At 32.8% G+C, this 12,183-nt stretch overlaps 1 protein-coding gene across 1 annotated transcript; it reads left to right on the top strand.

Annotated features, from left to right (window-relative positions):
* Positions 1–3,180: 3,180 nt before the first annotated feature.
* Positions 3,181–6,212, top strand: LOC132744173 (uncharacterized). The gene is made up of 2 exons (XM_060732793.1): positions 3,181–3,371; positions 3,965–6,212. The coding sequence occupies exon 2, from the start codon at positions 3,966–3,968 to the stop codon at positions 6,057–6,059; it is 2,094 nt and encodes a 697-aa protein (XP_060588776.1). The 5' UTR covers positions 3,181–3,371; position 3,965; the 3' UTR covers positions 6,060–6,212.
* Positions 6,213–12,183: the final 5,971 nt, after the last annotated feature.

Below are 12,183 nucleotides of genomic sequence, written 5' to 3'. Positions count from 1 at the left end.
TTCACAACCCTGTATATAATAAGAACATTATATACCAAAATCCACAATGAAACTATAAATTGTTTTGCTACCCTGAATACCAAGGACATTTTGCGGAATTCAAAAGAGCAGAAAAATTCTCATTTTTGCTACTTATAATGCCGCGGTGTGAATACTGCTACACAGTTACTTTGTTCTTGTTTCTTTCTTATTATAATCTTGTAAGTTTGCTCAAGTGGATTTAATCACATATTATCTAATAAATTTTGCACATGTTACCTAATTATTGTATATTTATACATGTAATAGATTAATATATCTATATATAAAATATACTGCTAGTGTACTCAATTAGAAATTGAATTTATATTTTAAGAAAATTAAGTCAAGAAATCATATATTCAAGTAAAACATTTACCTTTCATTTACATTTTGCTGTGTCCTTAAGAATGTTCGTATGATAAAAATGTTGCTAATATGTTCACTAGGCGTCCGCTAGACAAAATCGTTTTTTTGAGAGCGAAAGATGCGTACCAAAATTTTATACTTGAAATTATTTTTTATAATACATCTTCCATTATAGCATTCTTACTAATCTATCAAATATGAAAACATTCTCCTCATTAAAGCGTTTGGAAACAGGTTTGACAACTTTCAATCAAATTTTGACATGTGACATATATATTATTTTCAATTGTTTTGTACATTTGGTACCAGCATAAATTAGCACAAGAAAACATTTTTGTTGGGTATTACGTCGCACTAACTGAGTATAAGTCATTTGGCGACTTTACAGCTTAACTGTTGGTAGAAAACATCAGTTTCCCTTACATACATTATTTCAAGCACGAACGGGCACCTGTGTAGAACCACCTACGCTTGGCAAGCTAGCTGGATAGCTTCCTATCATAGATAATCCAAAGCCACAGTGAACATTCGAACACATAGCGGTGAGGGGCAAGTGGTTTGAAGCTAACGGTATTAGCCACTCGACCACGGAGGCCCTAAGAAGAATACACGTTTTCATAAGAAAAGCTGCTTTAAAAATAATATTTATATCTCAGAAATGTCTTTCTTGCACTTCCGTTATTACATCTTAATTTCTTGAAAAAAAAACTAAACAAAAACAACAAAAAACTTCAATGAATATTTCTTAGTTTTGTTTCCTATTTGACATTTTTAGTATTGGGATAACTCCAAGGACAATTATTAAATCCTTAGAGATGCTTGGGAATATTTTGAAATTATAAGTAGTCTTGTGTAATGATTAAACATATTTTGCTCATCATGGAATGAGTATGTAAAAGTAATTTTCAAGAGCCCTAAATTGGCTTAAAATTCATTAAATGATTTCAAACGTATTATTTTGTGAAACCAAACACATGTAAATGAATCATTCTTTAAATTACATTTGCGTTTTGTTTGAAGAACTCATTTTGATAAACACATTTAAGCTGCATGCCTCTGGATAAGCCAAAATATTTCAAAAGAATCAAACTTGAGGAAAATATACTACGATTCTGTTTTTTATAAAAAAGTAAAAAATAAATAAAATAATGATCTAAATGTCTATATGTTATGTGCAATTAATATCTGATTTTGCCGTATTTGACACCATATTTTTACTACGTGATTAAGGGCGAATGTTGCATGTGATGATCTCTTTTGGAAATTTGAAAAATAAAGTCATATGGTTTCAAATGCATTCTTATTGACAAAGGCTATGATTTTTGTTTTGTTTGTTTGTTTCATTTTACGCCTTTTCCCAACAGTATTTCAGTCATATAGGCGGGTAGTTTCCTAACCATCGTTCCTGGAGAGTTACACTAGTACTAGCTAGACTACCTTCCTCCGTGCTAAACTACCAAAGCATCTCCCGGGGATCAAACCCACGCCAGAAAGATAAGTGGATTAGAAGCAATAGGCTATGTAAGTGTAAAGAATATAGGCATTATTATCGTTCTAGGCGGAAACTTAAAGCAAAACAAGTCAAACGGTATTTATTGATAAATTCTCTTTGCTTAAACGGAGTAAAGATGAACAAATCTGATTTATTTTAATGTACTATGATAATGAGGTTTATGATATCCATTGGACCAATTGTCAGTGAAATCAAATATACTAAATGTTTAATGTTCCAAACCGGACAGCCAGGTATTTAACCACATGAATAAGTATCTGAAGTCGGGAATATATATTAAGTTCAACACCGTTAAAACTTTGTATAATGAACAATTTTGTTAACAAATTAAACAAAAACACTTAATTGACATTTATCATTCTATTCATTATTTTAATCTTACAAATGGGTGGCGAAAATAAATTTTTTAATTTAAATAAACAGCTATATCAAATTGAAGCAAAACGCGTATCATAAACCATACATTTTTTGTAGGCGTGTTGTAAATGACAACATTATTTTCACTATGTAAATAACAAAATGTCATTATAATACGATTCACTGGTACGCAGATAATACTTAATACATGGTAATTATGTGATTAGAAAATTATAAATAACTAAAATAAGTGATACAGTAAACATATCATAAAGAACATACAACACACATTGCTACACGGATCATTTTACGGACAATTTTCTTACTGGTAGCATACACAACATCTGAAAATGAACCTTTCCAGTGTTTGCAGAATTATGCAAATGGGTTGAATGGCTGTTCAATTGCCTAACTGGATTAAACATGGTCATTGACTGACTTGGTTTTCACAAAAGAACACAAAGTTTTGTTAGTGACACGGTTTGTGAGCAATTGACCTAAAATAGAATGAACAGGCGGTGTTTTTTATTTCAGTGCTAGAACTAGAAACATTGTTTAAGTTATTTGTGAAACATGTTTAAAGCAGTTGCATTTTGGAATACTCGTCAACTTTGTCTCGTCGTTGATAAAAAAGCACACGCATGTTTAAATATCGGTTATCTGAAAGATCAAAGAAGACAAAAACATAAAACAAAGAACAGATATCTTTTGATCCGTTCATTTCGTTGAAGAGGGACGTAACCGTTAAAGGTTTTTTCAATGCTATTTTTATATTTATCAAACTAGAGTAAACTACCTTCAATAGGTGTCCTAGTAAAACCGAAAGAAGAAGTACTAAATGGGAAAAGTGAATGTTCACTTTTAAAAAAGGGTATATGTCTAGATCGTATAAAAATATATTTTAACCATAAATTTAAATTAAGATAAAGAAGATTGAGTCTAATATTTGATAAATAAAATACAACATCAATAAATATCAAGCTGTTGTAATGTACTGAAATTTCAAAACCAAAAGAGGAAGTTGGAAAACCAAAAATGATTTACGTTTTATTCTAATAACGAGTCTGATGCAATAATACTGTTCTAAAAAGCAGATTGTAATACATGTAAAAAAGTAAGTGCATATTTTATCATTAAGTATAAAAGAATTGTTTTATTTCAATATATACATGTATATATTTATATCTATAAAGTGACGTTTATGATTTCATTATTCCTTATCAGTTTTGATGTATTCTTTGCAGATATTCTAAATCAAGTTTATAAATTGTGACACTGCTAGGCAATGATATTTAAGTATAATATGAAATACAGTCATCACAATTTAGCATTCTTACGTTTAGTAAGATTGTTTTAGGAAATGTATGTAACTCTAAATAACTGTATATTTCTATTGTTTCTCTACTGAGAAATACGAATAGTTCTCATTGATGAATTTAGTTCTGTAAATATAAAAAGTAGTTATAACATAAGAAAAGAACAACATTCTTAGCAGATATAAGCCTTAATGGCTTTTAGATTAGACATTGGATAACCTTAAGGTTAACAGTGCCATTAGAAAGCCATACTATTATACCTTTTTACCTGATTTTATGTTTAATGTATACTCGCATTTTCTCCATTGTTTACCGCAGCAACTGGTACAAAGATAGGTATATTTATATATAAAATTTAACAGATTTAACTTTCATTTGTTATAATTTGTAGGATGTTTCAATCTCCTGACTACAGTAACACATTGTCATTAAAGTTATCAGAGGTTTTAGAGGATGTTGGAATTAATGAGGAAATGGTTATGAAAAGAAGAAGAGTTAACCTGATAAGGGAGACTACCATGTCTGTAACGTATAGATCACGCGGTGGAAATAGAACTTTTTATCACCTTGGAAGCCAATCTGAAGGGACAACAACTATTGGACTTAATTCAGATGTCGACATTTTGTGTATAAATCATGGTATAAATGTGATACAAGAATGGTCAGAATGGAAACAAAATGAGCAGAATTTGCTTATGATACAGGATGATAATGTTTCACCAGGATATTGTTTCTTACAACTGCTTAGAAGTGATGTGCCTCTTCCGGAGATAAATATTCCTAATGATGAAGTTTACATGCGTGATAATTACGGGAGGATACTATTAAGAAATTCCTTTATGAGTGGTATTCGCTACAATGCTGAACGACACGGGCCATCAGACGCTGTAGCCGGTGAGCAGGGTTACAGCGACATGGATCTAGTTTATGCCCTTCCTTGTACATCATGGCCGCAATTAGCTTCTCATTTATTAGAAGAGAGGTGTTTTATGAGATGGCCATCAAATGACATGATAAGATATGCTGCTAGCAACGGGTGTTTTGTTGTTGGTGTTTGCAGCAAGATAAGTACTTTCCCGGAACTAGAATGGAGAATATCTACGTCTTTAGCAGAAAGATGTTTCATGTTCAATTTAAATTTAACACAATTGCGGTGCTATGTATTAATGAAAATTATTTTAAAAACATTTCTTAATGAAGGAAATGGTTTGAGTAGTTTTATGTGTAAAACTGTTTTATTACGTTGTATAGAAAATTCAGAAAATCACATATGGAAAAAGAGTAATTTATCAACATGTTTAACTTACTGCCTATTAGAATTATATCGTTCAGTCCAAAATAAATTTTGTCCGAATTTCATCATTTGTGAAAACAACTTAATGGATGGACAATTTACAATTGAAAAGAAACGTGACCTTTCAAGGAAGTTAATTGACTTAATACAGAGTGATGGTAGATATTTACTTCGACTTGACATTGATGATATAGGCCAAAGACTGTATGTTAAACTGAATAGAGTTCATCAATTAGTTTATATTTTTGAAACTCCTATTTGCATCAAAGAAAATTGTTCGGGTATCCTTTGCATCAACTTGGCAAATTGTATAAACAACAATATGTTGGCGTTGGAAAGTGAAAACTTCGAAAACATACTTCACGCCATCTTTATGTTGAGACATTTCTGTGTGATTGGAAACAGATTTGAGCAAGTTGCGTGTTACCATTTTTTATCGTTTCTTTTTCTCAAACTTGGGTCCATCATGGCCTCAGCAAGCATCGGACAGAATAGGCCACTTCCGCTTGTAACATTGCGATGTCTCTTTTTAGGTTGGAACTTAGATGTAGCGTTTGGTAGATTAAAGTTAGCGTCAGTGCTCTATTGTAAAGGTGAAATAAATAATGCGGAAATCATTCTTAGACAGACTGAAGAACGGTATAACACTGATATTGTTGTACCTTTATGTAGCTGTTGGAATCACCCATTTGATTTCTTACACATACCTGCAGAATTTAAGAGAATATGCAGTGAACAAAGAAGTGAAAATAGCACCAATAAAATCACATCGTGTTGTATTCGATTCTCAATGGATGAGCTACATTGTGTTCCTCGAGAGCTGCAGTATGAACTGATGAGATCGACACAAGATGACTTGATATATCAGAGCCCCGGAGAAAGTATATGGATGCAATATGCGATAGTTGATTCTCTCCCTTTTCTCTACTTTTTACAGTACAAGACATATAATCGTCTTCAAAGACACCAGGATCAACAACGGGCACTAAATAATCTTATAAGGACTATCGTTACAGGCACAAACTATGGTCATAGGGAGACAGCTCTAAATCTGCTCGGGCAATGTATGGAACAGGAAAACAAGCCTCAGAAAGCATTACAATGCTACATGCTTTCTCTTACACAAAGGGGAAGAAATAATGCAGCAAAGTTTCATACTTGCACATTGCTTGCAAAGTATACACCTCGTTAGCAGCAGTTTGATGAGTAAAAGCTTAGCTTTTCCTTCTGATGCAGTACCCTTTGATAATGAACTTTTGAATATTCAGTAAAGCTTACTTGTATAGATATAACTTTATAAACAAAATACATGCCTTTGGTTTTGTAAATAAAGATCAAAATAGTTCAGTTTAGTTTAGAAAATGTCATATTGTACATACATAGTTAATAGATCGTCATTGGCACATTTACCGATTTACTAGCTGAAGTGTTTCATTATTGGTGAAGCATTTTCCACACATTGTGGATTTGTTTTTTCCAAGCGGGTGATACAAATTTCAACAAATACTATACAAAGCTACGAAAATTAAAAAAAAAAAACACATGGTATACCTTTCAGATGCAAATGTAAGAACTAATTACTGGCGTAATTACTTGGGACCATATGCAGCTTTTCATGGAATGGCACTTAAGTGTTACATTGAAGGTTCCGTGATAACCGCATTATGAACACATCTGCGGATGTTTTACAATTCCAATTTGTACTAGTTCATGTTAATTGTTGACTCTGCTTAAGCTGGTGCTAGGGGCTGTGGGCGAAAGTTTGCACTTTACAGTACCGTTCATAAACAGGCTCAATCAAACCGAGCTTGCAAAATTTTCAATCTTGCTGTGTTGGGCTTTCTTATTGATTCTTATTTTCTCTATTTAAGAGTTTATGTCAAACAGTCATTTATTATGCATTTGCATCACTCTGTGTTTTTCCCTTACTTCGATGCCTTACTGGGTGGTTTTCTGGCGGTCTTATATAACTGGGTGATACGAGGACCGCTATTTAATGGTAAGATCATAAATGTTTGTTAGTTTTATATCGCACCAACACTGTCCAGGTCATATGTCAATGTTCCAGCTATACTAGTGGAGAGAAACCTTAGGCACTTTTTTCGTGTTTTATTTAAGGCACGAACAGGACCCTGAATAAAACCACTGACGTTCCGTCAGTTAATTGTATAGCTTCTCCAATGTCCCGGGCGGTATTCGAACCCAAAATGCTAGTGTTCGATACATTCATTAAGAACCGGTTTTTGAAAAAGGTACCTTCAGAGTTTTACATTTAAAGACGTTTGGTCCGATTTATTGCGAGGTAGTTATACATTGCCTAGGGTAATAGATAGCGATACACAATTGTATAATATTAAAGGACGCAAAAAGCTAAATTCAGTAGCTTTATTGCATTGTTTTGTGATGCACACAGTAAAATGAAATTTGCCTTATAAAGCGACAAAATAATGCCCGAAGCAATGTTCAAGACAATCACCGTAAAATGGGAATAGCACTACGAGCTACTACAATGTCATTCTGCAGACTTTAATTATATGATATGATTTTACCGTGCTATGTGAACGGTACTTTGTATAAGTCACTAAGTACTTAAACATATCAAATTTAAAGTAAACATTAAAAAAAGGACAATCGAGAAAGCAAGTTCTTTGGAAATTTTATATTTGTGAAAGGTGTGCACAACATTTTCCTTTCAACAGTTTACCACCGAAGTTTTAATTTCTGCATTTTTAATTATAATTCTGTAATGCTTTAGTTGTAAATGTTGAAGAGTGTTAACTATTATAGAACACTTTAGATGTGACATTGTTAACGTATCAAAACTGCGTTCTTGCATTTTACTAAATAATTTAGGTACAGTCGGTCTGAAGAAAAAAGAATACATGTATGTCCATTCAATAACCTTGTGCTAACTAAGTTGATAAAAATTAATCAACACAAACTAATTTTAAAATTGAAATGAGCATTGTTTATAATAGCAGAGATAGCACTTAGTGCCGTTACTGTCAGCCATGAAATATGTAAAGTTTGTTTCATAGACTTAAACGCTCATGATATTGTTATTTGCAAAAGATATATAACTATTAGCTGATATAGTCTATTCAGCTTTGCCAAGAGAAAATAGTGGATACTGTATGTTTCTTTGTTTATTTTCATTAAGTTTTAAAACATTGACATATCTCAGACCCTTGTTCTGTAAGTTGCCGCGTTCTTTGTATCATGTGCACATTTTATTTTGATTTCTTTGTGATTTATCTAACTCAGGATATTCCTCCAAATCCGTTCTTGCTTGAGGCACTCCAATGGTTCTTAAGGAATTTTTGAAGAAAAAAAAGCCAATCGGGCGAAATGAATTCATCGGGAATAATATAATTGAATGATATGCAAAAGTAACGACTCAAAATGAATAGTTTATTATCAGAAGATAAAGATACAGACAAGATATGGTAATTGAGAAATAATAAATATAATTAGTTTTTAATCGCAGTTTTTCCGGATGTTAGTTTAATTGTGTGTACAGTTGTAATTCGAGTTCTAAAAAATGATAAAAGTTAAACAACTGATACATATGATGTGTGTAACGGTAAAACGATTAGCCAAACATAAGTGTGAGCAGTAAAGGAAATGATTTACACAAATAATAGCAAAGAGAGCATTAAATAAATACATATATATAGCAATAATGTTTGAATGTAGGAACGAAAAGATTGTTTAAACCTTCTAAAGTTTCCGTATTTCTTTATTTATACCATATTGTCAAGTTTTTCCCCCATCTTTCTATCTATTTGTTTTAATGCACATTATGTATTCCGATTAATCGATAAACCATTTTACCCCGGCCGCCATCCCTTCCGCCATCCCTTCCGCCATCTCTTCGTGTTCGATCGTGTGCAAGATGTTCATCTCTTTTTAATAATTCATTGTTTTCCGCATTAGATACACTTTTGCTGAGCACCAATCCAATAACACAAAACAGGAGGACAAATTAATTGCATGAGTTGCTTCATTTTTGTTTATGTCTTCATCTGAAAATAATTATCAGAAAACATCCGATGAATTGGAAATATATGTTTAAAGGTCAGAAAGGGAGACAAGAGTTATGGACGGTCAACAAGGGAGATCAACGTTTGCTAAATGAAGCTCCTTTAGCACAAGAAATACTGCAAAGACACACCAAGCACAAAAAGCATTATCAAGTGTTTAGACAGGGAAAGCTACGGTGGCACAAAGGTGACATGTGTGTGTTTTTATTTATCTCGTGGCCACGACATAGTATCTCGTGGCCACGAGATAAATAAAATGTTATTAAGTCGTGGCCAGGAGATAGCTAAGTCTTGGCCACGAGATACTATGTCGTTGCCACGACTTACTTAGTCTTGGCCACGAGATACTATGTCATGACCACGATCGAGTTACTATGTCGTGGCCACGAGTTACTAAGTCGTGGCCACGAGATAGCTAAGTCGTAGCCACGAGTTACTATGTCGTGGCCACGAGGCCACCTTCCAAGGCCCATCAGACATTAATTTTGACTATAGCTCTCTGTTGGGACAATGTCGTGATCGAATTGGACAGTTTGTACGTACCACGGCCTGTAAACCTTGTTTATACGATAACATGAGAATTAATAAGTCCTGGTCTATTTTATTTTAAAGGGACATTGCCCGTGGACAGTAGATAGCCTATAAGGTAAAATCTGTGTCTGTTAAAAATTTAGTAGGGATAAGCCATGGTTTATATATTAACCCAAACAGATCATAATAATTTCGAGGTCATTGGGTAAACAATCAGGGTCACCGTGACACTAAATGTAAAATTAGTGACCAGTCAATAAGTTGTATAAATGACACTTTTGGAGGCTGATGAAGTAGGGGCATACTTGTACTATAGCACATGTCTAGTTAATAAGGGAAATTCATATAAATGGTGTAATCTGATTGGTTATTTATCATGTGGCCACGACTTAGTAACTCGTGGCCACGACATAGTATCTCATGACCACGGCTTAGCTATCTCGTGGCCACGAGTTACTAAGTCGTGGCCACGACATAGTATCTCGTGATCACGACTTAGCTAATCACACGAAAAGTCATATACATTAATCAATATATTTCCACTTAATTATCATATAGGGTAAATACTTAAATAAAGTAAATACTTAAAATAAATTTAAAGCGACAATTGGTTTTGAACTGCACGCGGTTGTCAAAGTTGTTGAGGGACTCAAAACTTCACACAAAAATCTGTATAAAGACATTTGTCACGAGCTGTTTATGAATGGTATTACTTCACTGTTGGTTGAACACTTGAGATCGGAAGGCATTGCGAGTCTATATGGAAAACACGGCGTTAGCAAAGGAATTTTTTAGATAATAACAGTTTGCGAGGTACTGCTGAGCAACAATCTCTCTCGTATTACACAGTGCAATATTCTTATAAACTTGTGAAATACAGAGAGAAATGTTCAGTTTAACCCATATTTGGTTGAGCAAGTGTCTTAAATCTTAGTACATCAACTTATATCAACTATTATACTTATAATGTATATTCCTCTCAGTGTACGTTTGTCATAATTATATTGGTCACTGAAATGCCTTTTTCCTCTTACAATTTATGTCTTTACTAAATAATGACACTCATTAGTGTCCTAAACGACACAGCATTATGGCTGTAATAGAAATGAGCTGATTAAACCCTGTCGTCTTCAAGGGCAAAATTGATTTTCGAGTATGCTATTTATGCACTTATTTAGAACATGTTTAAAGTCATACTGACAGAACATGACTGTGATTTATTAATTCAATTTACAAATTTTGCATATTTTAATAAAATTTATAATAAAAAGCAATGTGCAATTATAAAAAATTTGGGATCTGTAATGCAAAATTTCAAATTTTTTAGCTGTCAATTTTTTATTTCATTATTGTTCCTTGTAAATACTTTCCGACACATTGTGTAAACAAATCTTTCAAGCATTATAATGGGTCAAAATTAGTATCTCTCTTCATACGTCCAATGTGAACAAAGAAGTTCAAAATGAACAAAGATGCTCAAAAAATAGTTTTGTTAAGTACGACACGCATTGATACAAGCCATCTAATTTAACCCAACACAGAGATGTAATATATGTCGAAGTAGTTGAATTACATTTAGAACATTTACAGTTCTTTAGCAAAAAATATCATAAATTCTTGAACAATGCTATGAAAACGATTTCCATAACTGTATAAAAATAGCTTTTTGTCTCTTTCACAAAATCAACACTCGGATGATGTATATCTTTATTAATTTTATAGCAGATTATTATAAATTTGGCTTTTAATATAGAATTATATCAAAATTGCCTATGACGAGATATCATTCTCAACATAATTGTTTTCCTTCTTTGAATTAATTAAATGTCTTTGGATTTTGAAAAAAATATGATTTCATGAATGACAGTAGCGACGTGCAACAGAAAATATATAGTAACCGCCTGATCGTACTTTGTTTCTGTTATTTATCATAAAATGTCAGTCTTTAGAAATTCGTTATTGCCACGAGAAGCTTTATTTTCCTTTTATAAATTATTAATTGAAATGGGAATGAATAAAAAAACAAAAAGTCATAGTTAATTCACAACATACTCACCCTGGATGAACAAGTTTTGTCACGTGACCACAAATGCAAACGCCGACTTAACATTTCAGCAAATATTTGCAGATATCTTTTTTTCCACTGCGAGCACAAAAATAAGACATAGACCTTAGGACCCGGCGTAAATTAAGCTTTTATATTATGTGAGTAGTCATTACTAGACTTTAGTAGTTTTTTAGAACACTTCGACACAAATGTTTTTTTCGCAAAGCAAACGCCGATAGGTTTTACTTTTTCCTATCATTTTTTTTCACTGGAAATACATGTTGAAGTAAAATAATAGAGGATGTCTTTTTACATGCCATTCCCGTTCCTAACTCATTTATAATTCCATTAGCAAAGTTATATATGACGTAATCCCATGTCATTCCCCGTATTGTCTAATTTGCAAACGTCGTTTGAACATGTAAAATATGCAAACGCCGGTTGAACATATTAGATATATAATATTTCTTGCATATCAGACAGGATTTTCTTGCATCTCAGACAGGATTATCTACCGTTTACACCGGTGCTGGAAAACTCTGTCTTACATACCCATGTAAGACAAGTCGCGTGCTTTAAATTACGTCATTGATGCGCGCCTTTTATGAATGAATCGCGTTCTTAAAATGACGTCATTTTTTCGTTATGAATGAAGTTGTATGTTCATACACTACTATAAGAAAAAAGTGCGTAAT

The sequence above is a fragment of the Ruditapes philippinarum genome, unplaced genomic scaffold, assembly GCF_026571515.1.
Source record: "Ruditapes philippinarum isolate M1 unplaced genomic scaffold, ASM2657151v2 ctg3181_1_1_1_1, whole genome shotgun sequence".
In the NCBI taxonomy this organism is placed as follows: Eukaryota; Metazoa; Mollusca; class Bivalvia; order Venerida; family Veneridae; genus Ruditapes; species Ruditapes philippinarum.
Note: the sequence above shows the minus strand (reverse complement) of the source record. Positions and strands in the feature narration are given on the sequence as shown.

What these genes read in the sequence shown, in the direction of transcription:
- LOC132744173 (XM_060732793.1), top strand. Translation starts at nt 3,966, where the DNA reads ATGTTTCAATCTCCTGACTACAGTAACACATTGTCATTAAAGTTATCA.